At 47.8% G+C, this 17,497-nt stretch overlaps 2 protein-coding genes across 2 annotated transcripts in view; one reads left to right on the forward strand and one right to left on the reverse strand.

Moving 5' to 3' along the window:
- Window positions 1-11,717, forward strand: part of OBSCN (obscurin, cytoskeletal calmodulin and titin-interacting RhoGEF) — a 194,316-nt gene extending 182,599 nt beyond the window's left edge. The window contains 11 exon segments of the mRNA XM_059818275.1: window positions 224-346; window positions 1,462-1,572; window positions 1,691-1,858; window positions 2,847-2,969; window positions 4,971-5,141; window positions 6,429-6,549; window positions 7,387-7,626; window positions 8,286-8,509; window positions 8,968-9,043; window positions 9,529-9,678; window positions 9,815-11,717. Coding sequence (XP_059674258.1) covers window positions 224-346; window positions 1,462-1,572; window positions 1,691-1,858; window positions 2,847-2,969; window positions 4,971-5,141; window positions 6,429-6,549; window positions 7,387-7,626; window positions 8,286-8,509; window positions 8,968-9,043; window positions 9,529-9,678; window positions 9,815-9,992 — 1,685 coding nt within the window. The 3' untranslated portion in view covers window positions 9,993-11,717.
- Window positions 11,718-15,694: 3,977 nt separating this feature from the next.
- On the reverse strand, window positions 15,695-17,242 carry LOC104259738 (5-beta-cholestane-3-alpha,7-alpha-diol 12-alpha-hydroxylase). The gene has a single exon (XM_009815236.2). It carries the CDS (start codon window positions 17,225-17,227, stop codon window positions 15,695-15,697), a length of 1,533 nt encoding a protein of 510 aa, XP_009813538.1. The 5' UTR covers window positions 17,228-17,242.
- Between the last annotated feature and the right edge of the window lie 255 nt (window positions 17,243-17,497).

Raw genomic sequence — 17,497 nt, forward strand, 5'->3', positions numbered from 1 at the left:
GAATCTGTCCTTACTTCTCTGCCATCCCTAGATGTGCCCTGTTCTTCCATGACATCATTCTGTTTGCAATAGCTGTCACAGCCTTCCCTGTTGACTAAAGGCTCGTTAATAAGGAACTGTGACTGCTGAGCTATTTAGGTGTGAATGGCAGCACTGTCTGCTGTAAATGGATGCCACAGGGAGAAGGATGGCTTTGATGACTTCTCATCCTTTCTCGAAACAGAGTTTGGTGAGCTGGGAAGTGAGGCAGTAGAAAAAGAGCTGTTAACAGGGGCTGAAGGATCTCTGAAGAGGAAATCGGCACTCTCTTCATTCAAGTTATCAAGCCTCATGCCAAAGGAGAAAGGTATTGCTATTGCATAAGTCATCAGTTTTATCATGAAGTATCACTAATGAATATGACAGTGCTATGTGAGGCCAGTGTCTAAGGATGGATCTGCAACGATTGTCCTGATGACCTGGACCAACTCATGCAGTACGAGCCAGCCCCCTCTGTTTACATCATAATTGCGTCCTTGCTAAAACTGTCTTCTCTTGGCACTGCTTGCAAATTGGAGCCATTCTAGGAAGCCACTGCAAAGGAATAAAATCTATGTGTAAGCTAGAAAGAGAATAAATGAAGTATCTGAGGCTGGGATGGCAGAAGCAGGGAATTGTGAATTCCTACGCTCCAGTCCTGCACGCATGTGTAAGGGCCAGACACGCTGCTAGAGAGCTATGAAATGAAAACCAGTGGGGCAGCCCCCAACGGCGTGTCAGCAAAGCTGAACTTGCTTTTGCCCAGGGGAGTTTCCCCTTGACTCTAGCAGGAGCATTTTCTGAGGTCAGGTTAATGCCCCAGATTTCAGCAGAGCCCAGCCAAGCGCTGGGAAGGGCGGGTGTGTGGGGTTGGCAGCTCCTGGGCACTGCGGAGAAAAAACCCTGGAGAAACACAGAAGAAAACCTGAGCTCCCCCTTCCCCATGGAGACAGCAGCAGATCTGACACTCTATGCTTTTTTTCCTCCTTCCATATCCATCCTTTCTCTCCTCTTCTCTTCTTGTGTTGTCTTGATCTGATCCCCTCGTCCCTGAAATACCGTAATTTAGTTTTGCCCCCACATTTAAGCTAGGCCAGAGGAAAACTCTTGCTGTGACATGCTCTCTCTCTCCTCCGAGCTGTTCTGCTGCCTTAGCTGTATCAGCAGGGCTGGGCAATGCAGATGTTCCCCGTGGACCTTCCAAGATCCATCCGTATTATCATGTATGAGCAGTCACACTGTGTCCATGGGGCTGAACGGGGCTCCTGCACCTGTGTGCCCCATGCCCAGGGGAGTCTCCAACCGGTGGTCAAAGGAATGCCAGAGCATGAACCAGAAATATTCTGGAGCCAATTAAAAATGCTTTTTGCTGTCCTGCATGCATTTATTTTCCACATAGCCCTCCTGGCCACTCTGCGTCACTGCTTTTCCTCTTCTTTGCAGCACCCTTGTTCGTTGAGGAGCTCATCGATCAGGCTGCTGCCGTCGGACAGTGCGTGACGCTGTCGTGCCGGACGGCAGCTCACTCCTCCCTGCACATCGACTGGTTCAGAGGTGACATTGGCATCCCTCTCGGGAGTCCCTAACCTCTGGGACAGGGGTGCAGGGAGGGGTTTAGACACCTTGGTATAAATTTGCAGCATACTTATCTCTCCTGTCTCCCGCTCTTCAGATGGGATAGCTGTCCACAGCAGCAGCCGGATCCTCATCTCAGCCACGCTCAAAAACTTCCAGCTGTTAACCATTCTCTCTGTTAGTGCTGATGATTTTGGTATTTACACCTGTGTGGCCACAAACTCCTTGGGCTCAGCATCCACCTCTTGCATCATAAGAAAAGCAGGTAAGAGAAGAAGTAGCTACAGAAGTAGGCATTACAAGTACTTCTGCCCCAAAACATGACCTGTAAATAGCTGTGAGGTGAGATGTCTGCAGATAGGTTCAGAGGACAATCTCTCCCTTGTCTGCTCGTCCCCTGTACTCAGCGCTGGTGAGGCCGCACCTCGAATGCTGTGTTCAGTTTTGGGCCCCTCACTACAAGAAGGACATTGAGGTGCTGGAGCATGTCCAGAGAAGGGCGACAAAGCTGGTGAGGGGTCTGGAGCACAAGTCTGATGAGGAGCAGCTGAGGGAACTGGGGTTGTTCAGTCTGGAGAAGAGGAGGCTGAGGGGAGACCTTATCGCTCTCTACAACTACCTGAAAGGGGGTTGTGGTGAGGTGGGTGTTGGTCTCTTCTCCCAAGTGACTAGTGACAGGACAAGAGGAAATGGCCTCAAGTTGTGGCAGGGGAGGTTCAGGCTGGATATTAGGAAAAATTTCTTTACTGAGAGAGTGGTGAAGCACTGGAACAGGCTGCCCAGGGAGGTGGTGGAGTCACCATCACTGGAGGTGTTCAAGGAACGTGTGGACGAGGCACTGTGGGACATGGTTTAGTGGGCATGGTGGTGTTGGGTTGGTGGTTGGACTTGATGATCTTACAGGTCTTTTCCAACCTTAGTGATTCTGTGATTCTGATTCTGCTCCAGTCCACAGCCACAGCCCTTGCTGTTTGGTAACATGGCACATTTTGCAGGGTTCATTCCCTCTTCTTCACTCTTTAGTGTCTCTCTCCTGGATTCACAGCCACTCCAGTAAACACTTGGTTCTAGAACCAGACTTCAAAATCTTAATACTGAGTTTAAATTAGGCACAGTTAGATTGCTGTTCCACTTGAGTGTGTGCGTATATATTTATATATCATCTCTGTAACTGAGAAATGCTGGGTGTAGAGGTATGTATCACAGCAGTGCTATTGCTAACAGCCGCTGGGTTTTCTGCCTCCTCTCGACAGAGGTTCCTCCCACCCCTCGGCCCCCTGACATCGTGGAGGTCTACGAGGATGGAGTGCAGGTGGTCTGGAAACCTGTGGAAACCAACACCCCTGTCCATTACGCTGTCCAGTGTAAGAGCGAAGGTAAAGTGGAGTGCTGCCCTTATGCTGTGCAGGGAACACCTCGCTTTGTATGATCTCTTCACCAGCTGGATATTTTATTTTTATTCGGAAACAGCCTGATTTTAGCTCCCTAGTTTAGAGTTAGGAATGAAATTCATACAGACATTATTTAGCCATCTAAAAGTTAGATGTTGTGCTGCCTAAATCAGCCTGGAATACGCATACTCATAAAAAGGCTTTGCTAAAGTGTGAATCAAACTAGGTCGCATGGAAGCTGTGACCAAAGAGTGAACAGCTACAGAAGAATACGCGTGGCTGGTGCCAGATACACAGTCCTGAGTAACCCTCTCAAATGACAGTTCTGACAACTTTATACACTAATAATGCCCAGCAACAACAATCAGCACACAATATCATCCTATATCCAGGCTTTCTGTACAGTCTGTGGAGAAAGATGGTCTGTCAAAAAGGCAATTCATCCCATGCTAAACAGCCATGCTTTCTTTTTCCATTGATTATGCAGGAAGATTAGGGCAAACAGCCAGGACAGGATGACAAAAGTTTGGCAAAACTTCCCTTTGATGTTCTCTTCCAAGGCTCAGTCCAGAGCCTCATGAAGTCAATGGGTGTTTTCTTGTTTAATTCCACGAACTTTGTAGCAAATCCCCAAGCCTGTTCCGTCTCTTTTGGACTGCTTTTGCTGTTATTATTATGAATGCTATGTCTGATAGTAATTTCTACTGCAGTCACACATTGGATTCAACTGCTCCATGTTCCTTCTTTTAATTCTCCACACATACATGCACTCCTTTCTGGATTAGCATGAGCGTGGGCAGCAGCTTTCTGCCTTTTCACTCTGGACTTGGTGTCGGTCACTTTTCCTCCAGTGCAGCTTCCTTTATTGTTATTCCTTTTGACAAACCGTAGGCGAGACTTTGGGGAGAATACAAATGCAAGTTATTCCAATTAGGAAGAAAAACAGGAAATAGCATCTACAATCTTCCATTGCATTCTGTGTATTTGGCAGGAACATGCAAAGTCCTGCTTTCCTGAACACAGGACGATTAAGATAATAAAAAAAAAATTTCTTGTTTTATCCATTATTTGACAATAGGCTTTTGCACACTGCTTCTGCAGACACTTTTCTCTGTTTCTAAGCTGTATCTGCTCCTTCTTACACATACACATGCGCTAATTCAACCAGTACCCTGCAAAGTCATTGATAGCTTTGATTTGGGTGGCGAATTATTGCTTGTCCTATGGTTTGAGGCTCTCTACCAGTGTTTATTTGAATGAAAGGATGGGTTTTATCTCAGGCAGTCTCAGGGAGTTGAGTTCAGTCTTGAGCACAGCAGCAATGGCAAAGTATGGGACGCAGCATCATGTGAAACGACTGATCATCAAATGTTTGCTCGTGATTTTCTACTTCACACCTTAGTCCCAGGAGTAACGAGTCCAGAACATACCTACAATTTCAGTTCCCTGAGAAATCATTTGAGTTTCTTAAATGCTGAGTAAACCTGCCCAAGTTTCAAACACTGGGTTTGCTAGGAGGGTGTTAGTGGATAGTTCTGTCCTTAAATCCTACACCTCATGGTTTCAGTTGGATTCAGGGCCAAAGGGAAAAAAAACAGTAATTTTGCTGGGCTTTTGTTTGGAGTACTTGATGTATATTTGCATTAGAGATTGGTGGCATGAATTAGATAAACAGAAACTATACAGGAAAGTTTCACCATTCCTCTGAAACAATATTGCCACATCTTGGACTGATTAGATATAAACCAGCTGATTTAGAAAAGATGAGTTTTGCACACGTACAGTGAGCAGCACCATGCACAAAAGTTGGCCATAGCAAGTCAGTTTTTCCTTCACTCTACGAGATTCCACTGTTTCTCCATATTCCCAGCACAGAAGTAAAGTTGATGAAAAAAAATCCCAACAAAACTCCACAACTCAAAAAAACCCCATGGTGTGACCATCTTAAATGAGTCCTAATCTCTTTTCTGTCTTTCCTTGGCTAAGATGGGGAGTGGACGACTCTTGCTTCTGACATCGCTGACTGCTGCTACTGTGTCAAAAATCTCTCCAAGGGGTTTATCTACTGCTTCAGGATAGCCTGCACCAGTAAAGCAGGAATGGGCCCTTACAGCGACCCATCTGCCAAAGTGAAAATCACTGGGAAGGATCAAATGGGTAAGATCAAATGCCAAGAAGACATTGTGGTTTTCCTGCATCAAAACAATTGCACCCTTTTAACGCGGGTCCAGAAGTCAAGAGCAAGTGACTCAAAACCAATTCCACAGCTCAGGGTGTTTTAGAGCTTCCTCCTCTTTGGCTTTCTTATTTAAAAGTAAATTATTTTCTAATTCTGGACACAGTTAGGAGAATATGTGTAAATGTATAACAAATAAATAATAAAATAATTACAATATGTTAATATAAATTGTGTGTAAAGATATATAAAATGTAATAATAAAATAGAAATCTGGAAACCGTAGATTACCCATGGAAGACACACTCAGTTTTTGATGTGAGATCATGAGGAAACAGGTCTGGGACAATGGATGAGTTACTGGAGGCATTGATCTGTTGGTATAGATCTGCCACTGGTGAAAGCCCTGGACCTGCTCTTTGTTACGGACTCAGTCCTGAGTTGGGTAGTTAATTTATGTGTTCTGGTGTTTGCTACTGGGAATTATTGCCCTACTGTGGTGCATTTTTCAGCTGTATTTTGCCTCTAGCTCTATTTACTATTTTTTTCACCTGTTTGAATACTTTGTACTATTCACATGTTTTTAAAATTAAGAAATCCATAACGCCACAGCAAATATATCCTTGTAGAAAGGAAGTATCCTTTCTGCCAAGAAGTGGAAGGATGGTCTAACTGGAATTTCCTCCCAGTGGAGAGGATTATTCTGTAAAAATCAGTTCACAGAGATATTTTTAACTCACCCTAAATTCTCTGCTTTCCCTTGGCCCAGGATTCATTAACATATCTCAATGTGCCCAGCATTTCCAAACAGATGCTTTAATGTGTCAAGCGATGCTTTATTTTTTCAGGGAGCACTCGGACACAGCCACATGCCAGAACCAGAGCAACAAGTTTCAGATGCTGCCCTGAAATATCCAACTAAAAGAAGTTTCTAATTCTTTGTCAGTGTCTCACCATGCCCTGATGACTTGTTATGTGAGAAGACAAGAACCAGTGGCTGAGACGTTTGATATCATAGCACACAACATACAATCCACCTCATAGCCTGGAGTGGTCACACCGGGGAATTAGGGGGTGGCCAGTCCAGAATCTGTTGCATTCAAATAGCATTGGGTGCTACAGCTGGGAGACAGCCTGCAGTCTTGTCCTGAGAAAGCTCTGCTGTCGCCTTTGTCGTTGTTCATAGATAGCAGAGGGTGGCTCAGAGAGGCTCCAGTTTCCAGACAGAGGTGTTTTCCCATGTAATCCCTGTCGCTTTTTCTCTGCAGAGCTTCGGGCTGCGATGCAGAACTTCCCATCAGCTGCTACTGAAGAAGAGAGCGAAATAATCACACCATCCGAGCCTTTCCCAACTTACCAGACCTACGCCTTCCAAACAGAGATCAAGAGGTAATGAATCCAACTGAGCACTCAACCAGCCAGAGGGAAATGCTGCGTGTGGCTGGAGTTTAGAAAATTCAGTTTTATAAATGCACTGCTCACCTAGTGTCACAGTGTTTTGTTGAAAACACCTCCACAGCAATACACGTAAACGTGAGATCATTGGCTGAGCGATCTTTCACCTTGGTTTGGTAGGATTCAGGTGTGGATTTTCTGAGAGTGGTGAAGCATCGGAACAGGCTGCCCAGGGAGGTGGTGGAGTCAACATCACTGGAGGTGTTCAAGGAACGTGTGGACAAGGCACTGTGGGACATGGTTTAGTGGGCATGGTGGGGATGGGTTGATGGTCAGACTTGATGATCTTCCAGGGCTTTTCCAACTGTAGTGATTCTGGGATTCTGGGAGAGCAAAAGGGTCTGTGCTGGGCACCAGGACAGCCCCTTAGTATATTGAGAAGTGAGCCCGGGGCTAATAAAGGCTCCTTTCCTTGCTGCATCAACCTTTGCAGCTACCAGTTTCAGACATGGGGTTGGGATTCAACTTTCTCTGCCTAGAAGATAGACACCAACTTATGTTGCCAACAGGAGATAGTTCCTTGCTCGATGCACGATGAGCCACCTTCTCTCTCTCCAAAGCAGTTAAGCTCTCACTCCTGCAATTTAAAGTGACTGTACAATTTGGAGACACAGGAGGGTGTGCAAACTGTGACAATAGATGCAGTAACTCCACATCGGGCATGGATGAAAAACACAGCATGGGATCCTGGCGGTTTTAAAGAACAGAAGCTCCTGGCTTTTCCAGGAGTAGCAGAGAAGCTTCACTTTCCTTTGTGTTCCTTTGTACCAGGGGGCGTTTCAGCATCGTCCGACAGTGCAGGGAAAAAGTAAGCGGCAAGACTTTAGCTGCTAAAATTATCCCTTACTGGCAAGAAGACAAGCAGACTGTGCTCCTCGAGTACCAAGTCCTGAGGAAGCTTCATCACACAAACATAGCTCAGCTGAAGGGAGCCTACGTCAGCCCACGGCATTTAGTGTTGATCCAGGAGATGTGCGTGGGACCAGAGCTACTCCACTCTTTGGCATTACGGTAATAACAAGTGGAGGGAAGAGTTTTCCAGTCAGGGCTGGTGTAGGGAGCAAAACGCCTATTGCTTTCCCTTGACAAAGTGGATCACCTCTCTTCATCTGTTCCAGTGTGCTGTCATTGCACACGGGATTTGTGATGCATTTGTTCTGCAACTTCTTGTGACATAAAAAAAATATTTAAGTTCCCTACAAGGTTGCGGTAGGGGACAATTCAGGGCCACCCAGTTGAGATGATGAAAGCAGTTTACAGTAGTTGATATGAAACCCCCTCTCCCATAACAAGGAGACTACTGTGGCTCAGGAAGCCTCATTTCTTCTCCATGTTGTTTCTCACAATGGCAGAAAATGGATCTGCTGAAATCCGCTGATTAAAGGGAATGGTGGGCATCAAATCTGCGTTTTGATTTCTGCACAACCACTGCTTTCTCTGACATGCAGCTCTACAACCTCCTGAACCTCTTGCATCTGTAAAACTGATGCACAGTCTGGACCAGCCTCTCCATATACAACAGATTTGCTAAATGAGTAGAGTTGTTTCTTCTTGACTCTCAAGGGCCTCCTGGGATTAGACATCCATGGGAGGATGATAGTGGGTGTAGAATGGTGCCCTTGGGCATGCAGATAGGACACCTCTGGTTTCTATCCCCTTTCTTCTACCAGGACGTCGTACTCAGAAGTGGAGGTCCGAGATTACCTGTGGCAGATCCTCAGTGCCATTGAGTATCTCCACGCACACAGCATCCTGCACTTGGATCTCAGATCTGAAAACATGATCATCACCGAGCCCAACCTGCTGAAACTCCTGGATTTTGGCAATGCACAGTTCTACACACAAGACAAAGTTATTACCATGGACAAGTGCATGGACTATGTTGAAACCATGGGTGAGTACAGAGTTCAGTCACAGCAGCCTTGGCCTTGTACGCAATCTGTGGTAAACAGGACGGAGCCATTGGTCAAGGCAGCAGTTGGCCCCAGCAAGCAAAGTCTCCCAGGTGCTGCCCTCCAGTAACACTGTGAGTTTGCAGGAGCAGCTAGTGGTGACAGCCACCCCACTTGCAGAACACAGAGGACAAAGCCAGAGGTCACGGCCATCACCGCTCTGGCTGGCATCCATGTGTCCAGAGCTCAGGGGTATAGTATTACTACCATTTGGCCTGATGTTCTCAAGGTTTCATTGCAGTCATCGCCCACGAGGGTGTCTTACCTCAACCAGCTCCCTGTACTTGAAGCTTTTTCTTCTTTACTCTTGGGAAGGTGGCAAAGCATAGAAGTACCTGCTGTTTTTGTGCTGTTCTCTGCATTGGAAAGGTGCGTGGCTCACACCGGTTTCCTTTTCTAGCTCCAGAACTGCTGACAGAGCAAGGAGCCCTCCCGCAGACTGATATCTGGTCCATTGGAATCACAGCCTTCATCATGTAAGTCAGTCTCTCTTTCCCTGCCCTATGAGCAGCTTTAAAAGTGCAATTTCATAGTCATCAACCAGGGGAGATGCATTGACTCAGAGAGTTAACCTCAGTTGTGCCCCCTCTCCTTGGCAATGCCGCAGAAGGCTGCGTGACGGAGCGAGTGGAGCTGGCTGCACCATGCAACGATGCCCAGTCCCAGCGATGTCTGCAAGTAGAGTAGGGCTGTTTTACAACACAGCAGCTGCTGATGTTTCTCACTCAGCCTCATCTGAAAAGCCCCAACTTTAACAAGAAAATTCAAATTACGCCAAGTGGCAAGGCAGCCAAAGTCATGAAACCCACAGAAGAACAGTGGCCTTTGGGATTTTGTTTTCCCATATGATGTTTCTGTGCATGGTCATGGCCCTCCTCTCACTCCTGGGTGGGAATGCCTGGGAGAAGGAGCATCTTGAGCGGTACCCTTCATGCTGATTAATTCTCTTCTTTTGGGGCAGGTTGAGTGCCAACTACCCCGTCAGCTCCGACGTAGCCTGCGAGTTTCTGAGAATGACCAGGAAGGGGAAAGTGAAGCTCACACGGTGCTATGCAGGTCTCTCCGGGGGAGCGGTGTCCTTTCTCCAGAGCACGCTGTGTGCAAATCCCTGGTAAGATGGTGTCTGCTCTCCCAACAGCATAGTTGGTGCAGATCCTGGCTATTGCCCCTTCTTTCTCTCTATTTGCAAGGAGCCTCCTCACCCAACACGGACCCCCAACTGACCTTCTCACTTTTGTCTGTCCTAGGGGAAGGCCGTCAGCCTCGGAGTGCCTTCAGAGCCCATGGCTCCAGGAGACAGGTTTGGACAACAGGCAGCAAGCACTGGTTACCTTCCCCACCACCAAACTGAGGAATTTCCTCACCGAACGGGAAAAGAAAAGGGGCCTGCTGTGCTCCAAGTATGGCCTCATGATTGCACAGTGACATGGATGTGGCGACAGACATGAATTGTCTCCCTCTCCCCTTCTGCACTTAGTGTTTGGTACCAAAGAGTCCTGCCAAGTTGCTGTACATCAGCTGAGCTGGGGTAACTGCTCTTGGTGAACGCCATTTAGCATAACTGAGCAAATTAATCCATATTACATGCACTGCCACAAGGCAAGAACAGAAATACAGACCTAACATGGCTCAGCTGACTAACGGTAACTTGACAGTACGTGTGTCACTTGGCTGCACACTTTCTGGGATAACCAGGAGAGATTTGCATAGCCATTTCTGAATGGGACTAGCAATCAGCCCCAAGCAGCTTTGCAAATCCTTCCCTGAGGGCAGAAAGACTCCATGCGTGCAAATGCTGGGCACTGACTTCTGCCCCTGGCCCCAGGACGACATAACCAGACATGCTTTCAGATGTTACTGCACTGCTCATCCCACAGTGACCACCGCAGCAAGGTCTGAGTGACTGGTGGGTTTCTCACATGCCTCCAATCCAAAAGAATTCAATGACCAGTTATGAAGGGAAAATAGGGAAGAGTGAAGCACTTTTTGGGGACTAATATCAGCAAGCAATGTATCTTCAAGCTGTGGATGTAGAGGTCCAACTAGATAAAGCCCTGAGCAACCTGGCCTGAGCTGATAGATGACCTTGCTTTGAGCAGAAGGTTGGTCTAGAGACCTCCTGAGCTCCCTCCCAGCCGTACTTGTCCTGTGATCCCATGTCTTTGCCAAGTGCTAGACACAAGGCTGGAGTGGTGGGACTCTGCTAGCATCCATCGGCAGCCAGGCTCAGCATGTCGCTTACCTGGCCAAGTTCTCCACCATCCCCATGGGCCTGACCTGAGATTAAACACGTGGCTAGAGGAGAGGTCTTCTAGCTGTGGAGCAAGAAGAGGCTGCAAAGGGAGGAGGTTTGTGTTACCTGTGTGACAGTGGTGTCACCGACGAGATTTTAACCGGGGCTTTTCATACTCTGTGAGGAAACCCTTTCCTGCCCTAGGCACAAGAAACAAGCAGAGACGGTCTCCGAAAGCAGCCTTGTAGCTCGATTCTGTAGCACATGGTGTGTGTGGGGAGAGTAACAGCAATGGGGTTTTCCAGTAACCGATAAATTGCACATCCTACTCCTGCAAGAGGCCATAGCTTGTTTGGCTTTGAGAAGAGTTAGTGTTCGCCCTGGGGCCCGGGTTGACCCTCCGTATGCCGCTCCACTTGGGCAGCCCGGCTCCTGCCCTCTTAGAGCCCAGCCTGCCGCTCAGTGAGCTGTGTGGCTCCATGGAGGGTCACCAGCTCTCCATGGGCACCCGCACTGCTATGTCTGCAGAGCTGATCAAGCTCCTCAAAGGTTTCAAGGTTTGAAAACACCACAAAACTTGGGTTTTGGTGCGTGTATTTGAAGTCTCCCATTAGACCTAGATGACAGACTTACCTATCACATCGGATCTTACAGTAACCCCTCACCTGACTGACTGTATCTGCATCAATTGTCTTAAAAACGTGTTACAGAACAAACATGCAGAAACAACTCTTGAAGAAACCAAGCTGTGACTTGGTGTATGGGCATCTCTGGGAAAGATGTTCCCCATGGCCAGGATGCTGGCACATGGAGCGTTCAGTTGTACGGCTTTCCCCACGAGCGGGGCTAAAACAGGCTTGTGCAGAAAGCCTTTTCTGAGCACACCCAAGCTGTCAGGCGGTGGTGTGGGGGGTTCATTGCAGCTTTGCTTTGCTCCCCATCAAAAACACTCCCCCATTCTGGCTGGCTTCACCGCATTTGTATCGGTGCGTCCTGCCTGCCACAGGGTATTTCTGCATATGCTGTGACTTGTGGGAATAACTTGGCCACGGGCAGCAAAGGCAGCAAATGCAATAGTGACCATGACATCGTTACATGCAGATGTTGTACCACTAAGAGACTTTGCCACTTTCAATCTGGGCTGCTCTTCTCTGGGGAAGGCACAGGCACATCTAGCAGGAGACGTGGCAGCAGCGTCACCAGCAAATGCTGCGTGTTTTAATTCTTAAAAAAAAAATCCTGAACTTTCATGTTCCTCTTTTTCCTTCAAAATCTGCTTTCCTTTGCAATGGATGGTGTTAGCTGTGTCACTGCTTTGTACTTATAACCTCAGTGTTCCTTTGAGCTTCTCTGAAGTGAATGATGTATCTATTGGTGCCATTGAGTTACTTCAATTTTCCTTACAAGCAGCAGTAAGCGGAGGCTTTCTCAGAGACGTACCTGGCTGTGTTTAGAGGAACGAGGATGGGAAAACAGTCCCTAATGCATTACAGTTTAATACTAGAAGTAATGCTCTTTAACCAGGGGTGGTCTTTTCCAACACATTTAACCCGTATTGTTCCAAATCTGAAGTGTGCAGCATCACGACTCCATCCCTTGCACGAGATTGTAACTGAGAGCGGAGGAGCTTTCACTGTGCTGTGGCGAGCAGACACTGACTCAATAGACCGTAAAGCTTTGAATGCCAAAGTAATATTGTCTTCACTATGCACTACAGAAGATAAACCCAAGGTTTTAGGGCCAGACTCCATGCTCATTTCTCCTGGGGGATAGAGGACTTATGCGAGACAGACACTGCCATGAGGACTGCCCCCCAATAAACTTTTCAAGACCCTGGATTCCTTCCAATTTAACTTCTTTTACAAATCCCATAAGGTTTCCGTTGGCACAGGCTAGTTCTTTACTCTTACTGGTATATTTTGGGATGGAAAGCTCAGTGCCAGGGGACAACCCACCTAAGCATAAAACTTCATTGCAGATTAACTCATTTGGAGCTTTCAGACTCTTCCGTATATGACTCAAATGAAGTGATTTTTTTTTTTTTTTTGGCTTCTCACACCTGCATGCATTTGAGCATGCCTGAAGTCTTTTATAGACTCAATAAATTTGATTAAATAAACCATTCTGACAAGGAAGTAAAGCCAGATTTTTCTGCTGAATCATTGTCACTGTCCTTATTTTTATACCCGTTTCCCAAGCCCAATCCATGTTTGTGCAGCACCTGTCCCTCACCCCTCAACTCTGACCTGCAGTCCCTACAAGTGATAACCACAAATATACACCGTGCATTAGCAGTGAACAACCTTTATGCAAACCATCTGCACAAAAAATCCTCTTGCCAGAGCCCGGGAGTGAGGACATCACTTGGCCAGGATGTCACTATGGCTCTGACCTGCCCAGCTATCCCAAGGCATTCCTGGGCATGGTTTGGCGCTTGCAAAGATCAAAGCATTGGCCAGAACGTGGGAAGAGCTCCAGCTTAATTCTTGGTAGCAGAGCAAAGAAAAGAACCCATGGGTGACAAAAAAGAGGTGAGGGCCATAGAGGGAACATGGAAGTCATGAAAAGGTGCTGGAATTGTTAATGGCAATATTAACTGTCACAGTCAAGCCTTGTGCAGTTACAGGTAGTTTTTGTTTTCCTTGGCTCTGCCACAGCTGCTTGATACTTTCTGCCTGAATTCCCACCACCGCAAGGTCTGGGCTAATGCCCAGTCTGGCAATATGGGATAGTTGGCCCTTGACATGCAGTTACAGTATAACCCTGTCCTTTGCAGAACAAAGCAGAATCTGGCTTTGATGTTTGGACACGTGAAAATGTTTGAGTTTCATTCCTCGGTCATACATAATCTCCAAAGTCCAATGTTAGCACCAGTGTTAAAATCAATCCACTGTCCTCTGCACAGGTAAGGCTGTGACTTAACTTCTGTAAGGACTGATGTTGTCAGAGCCCTAATTATTGAAGGGGAAAAAAAAGCAAAGAAGAGCTTGTAAAGCAAAGTTTTATCCTGCATTGGATCCAGTGGATGAAAAAAAGATGTTTGGGGGCTCATAAGGTCGCAGTGGCTATAGCCCATAAGGCATTGAGGTTGTTTTCTCATTCCCCCCTTTGGTTTTCTAGCCCCTTCCCACCAGCCCATCCCATTCCTTACAGCCTTCTTGGGCCTTTGCAGAGGATGGGGTCTAAGTTCGGAGGGGGGGTGGCATCTTCTGGGAACATCATCAGCCCATGGGGCTCGAGGAGAGGGTGGGGGACCATCAAGACACTGGGAGCTCTCCCCCCACCAAGGCTCAGGCACCCCACCCCGGACAGCCGTCCCCTCTCAGGAGGGCAGACCTGTTCCCAGACAGCAGGCAGAGTCCAAAATTTCTGGGCTTGTGCAATGATTTGGGTTAAAGCAGGGAGCTGATTCTGTGCTGCAGGGGATCCTGGCTCAGCTGTACACACCCACACTCCAGCTGTGTTACAGTGGGTGGCATGAATCCAGACACACACACAAAGCTTTTTTTATCCCCAAAAACTGTACACAAGACACAGGGCTTGAACGCACAACCTCCTCCAGCCCTGGCAAGTGACACGTGCATTCCTAACTCACACAGATACATGAAAATGGTACCGTAGGTTATTACTGGTGTTTGCAACTCCCTTCTCCTCCCACTGGCGTGGTAAATGAGCTTGGAAAGATCTCTCCTTTCCTTAAATGTGAACAGGGAATGAGCTATCAGTGTGTCCTTGCTCAGTACATCCCACCTCTGCTCCTTTTGGGGACCTCACAGGAGTAAATTTTAATCAGATACAAGAAGGGGACTATAGAGAAGACAATTGGAAAACCTCGAGGAAACCCTTATGTCTGTGGAGAGGATATTTGTTGTTCTCTGACTTTGCAGGGATTTACTACAAGCTGATGCTGTCCTGCTAATGACGCTTCATGTGGAAAATAAATGTGTTGTTAAGCAGCTGATAAGGAAATAATGCAGTCCCAATGCTGGAGTGCGGCCGGGCTCACCCCAGGCTCCCTGGCCACTTCACCTATTTTCCAGCTCATCTGGCTTGATCTTCGCTTGCACACCCGCTCACACACTTGTGCCAGCTGCCAGCACCACGGGTACGTGGGCCCTCCGACTCATGGTCTCGAATTTAAGGAAAGGAGTTTAATAAAACAATAGGACAGACTGTGCTGATCAGGTATAGGGTGTGACCAGACAAGTGTAGGGACCAGCTGCCTATTTACACACACCCAGCCCTTTTTACCTCCTTGCCCCTCTATTTTCCTCCTAAATTCCTCTTTTTTCCCACCTTCAGTTCCTCCCCTAAACATCCCACCATAAGTCCTGTGCAATCCCAAAATGCTCTTCCCCTGCATGCCATAGGATGTCCCCCCTCCCTTGACAGCAAACCCCCTTAGTCCAGATGGTGATCCGGAGAGCTGCTCCCAATGGCATGTCTCGATGGGTCTCACGCCAGGACTGTGGGGCTGATGGCTCTGCTGGGACAGTCCTGGGAGGGACCTGGGCAAAATACTTGTTCCTTGGAAGTCCTTAATTTGGGTTCCACCTGGCAATGTGCCCCTGTGTTTCTCTGGGCTTGTGCAGATGGGCTTTTGATGGGCTGATGGCCCCCAAGAGGGGGCTGGGAGTAGCCTGGCAGGGTACTATTTGTCTCTCTGTGCTCCTTTGTGGGTGTGGATGAGCTTTTATCACATAACCCAACACCACAATAACCGGAGAGGCAGAGCAGCGATACATGTGAAGAAGGTAAAGAGAAAAGCCATGGTAACTGTTAAGCAAACAAGATCATTTCAGTGTTGACACCACACAGATCTGATAACCATGGGATCACGCAATTTATTTCACAGATAGCACCAGAACAAACAATGCAACAAGGACTTCCCAAATTAAAAGTGTAGCCGGTATCTGAACCGAATGTCATGAACAGGCTGCATTGTCCCAAATCCCCAGCGGCTGATGTCTATTGCTGGAATCTCCTCTTCTCTGTTGACCAGCTCCAGGTCATAGTGACTCAGCATCAAGAACACAAACAGTTTAATTTCAGCGGCAGCGAAGAACCGCCCAGGACAGATGGATACTCCTGCCCCCCAAGGCATGTTGAAGTATTTCAGCCTCTTCCCATTTTTGCAGAAATCTTTCTTGGTGCCGTCTGGGTTCACGAAGCGGTCGTACTTAAATTCATGAGGCTCAGGGTGGATTTCTGGATTCATCTGCACAGAGATGTGCGGGAACAAAGCCACCCTGTCTCCTTTGCGGAGAGTGTACTCTGTCCCACTGCTCGTCTTAAGGCTCATGTCCTGGAGGACAGCTCTGACCAGTATTGGGGCTGCAACCAGCCTCAGGGTCTCCTCCAGAGCACTGTCCAGAAGAGGAGTCTGGTTTAACATGTCCCTAGTGATGTTAATTGGTGGGCTCCCTGGCTTCGCTTCCTGGCTGTTCTCCCTTAAGACTTTATCCACCTCATCCTTCACAGCCTTCATAGCTTCTGGATGTTTCATTAGATACAAGAGGAGCCAGAAGGCAGTCGGGCCCGTATTGCCTTGTGATGCCCAGAGGAGCATAAACATGAAACGATCCCGCATGTACTCGGGGACACCGTTTTCTGCCAGAAGCTGGTCTTGATCACTTATCCACCCACTGATGTTGTCCTTCTGCCAGCTCTTCTTCACGGACAGCATGCTCCAGAAGAGCCTCTTCAGCTGTTCAGCTTCTATTTTGTCCTTGGGAGGCAATACACCATAGGCCAGGCGAGGGAAGAGGCGGTCGTACTTCCGAAACTCGTGGAACAGCTGGTTGGAGTGGATGCGATCTTGCTCATTAGCTTTTTCCTTGTTATCTGCCCCTTGGTGTGGCTCAGTGCCATACAGAGCCAGGTACCCGGCTCTGAAGACGATGTTGTAGCAGTAGTGGAAGAGGCCATCCTCTTGCCACACTCGCTTCTCCTCTCCTGAGCTCAGATTGAAAAGCATCAGCTTCTGAAAGTTCTCCATGGTGGCTTGTGTCATGACAGTGAGTCCGTCTCCCATCAGGTGCTTCGTGCTCAACGCATGAATTATGCTATGGTTGGCTTTGATGGACTTGTAGCCAAAAACCCGCAGGACCAGTTTAGATGCAAAAGTCTTAAAGTCTAGTTTAGATCGTGATTCCTTCACAATGGCTCCAAAGCAGAAGGGGTCCATCACGAAGGTGAAGTAATAGCCTCCGATCAGCACCGTGAAAATATCCCCGTGTTTTCTCTGCATACGTTTTAGAAACTCTGAACTGTCCTTTCTGAAATCCAGCGCGTAACCCAGCCAGGGAATGGTACCTTTGTCCAGAGGCGGCTCATCCGGTCTCCGTCTCCGAAATGCGCCCAGGAGGTAGAGCCCACCGAGCAGCGATGCTATCAAGGTACAGAGGACAATCACCCAGAGCGCCATGAGAGCTCTGCGCCCGTCCGGGAGCTTGAACTAGAGCTAGGCTGGGGCCGAAGAGTGCTTTTTATTCCCACCCAGCAGCTGATATGCAGATGCACAGCTGACAACCTCTGTCCCCATTGGCAACAAGTGTTTGCCTTTCCCCTGTGGAGCGCTCCAGCGTGTACTTCTCCCTTGATGAACAGAGATTTTTAAGGTGGAAGGTATGTTATAATCAAGTTGGAGTTAGCGGGCTCCATGCTGCTGGAGTTTCAGCATGTGCTCTGCAGCAGC

This window comes from Gavia stellata, chromosome 6 (genome assembly GCF_030936135.1).
Source record: "Gavia stellata isolate bGavSte3 chromosome 6, bGavSte3.hap2, whole genome shotgun sequence".
Lineage (NCBI taxonomy): Eukaryota > Metazoa > Chordata > Aves > Gaviiformes > Gaviidae > Gavia > Gavia stellata.

What these genes read in the sequence shown, in the direction of transcription:
- LOC104259738 (XM_009815236.2), bottom strand. Translation starts at nt 17,227, where the DNA reads ATGGCGCTCTGGGTGATTGTCCTCTGTACCTTGATAGCATCGCTGCTC.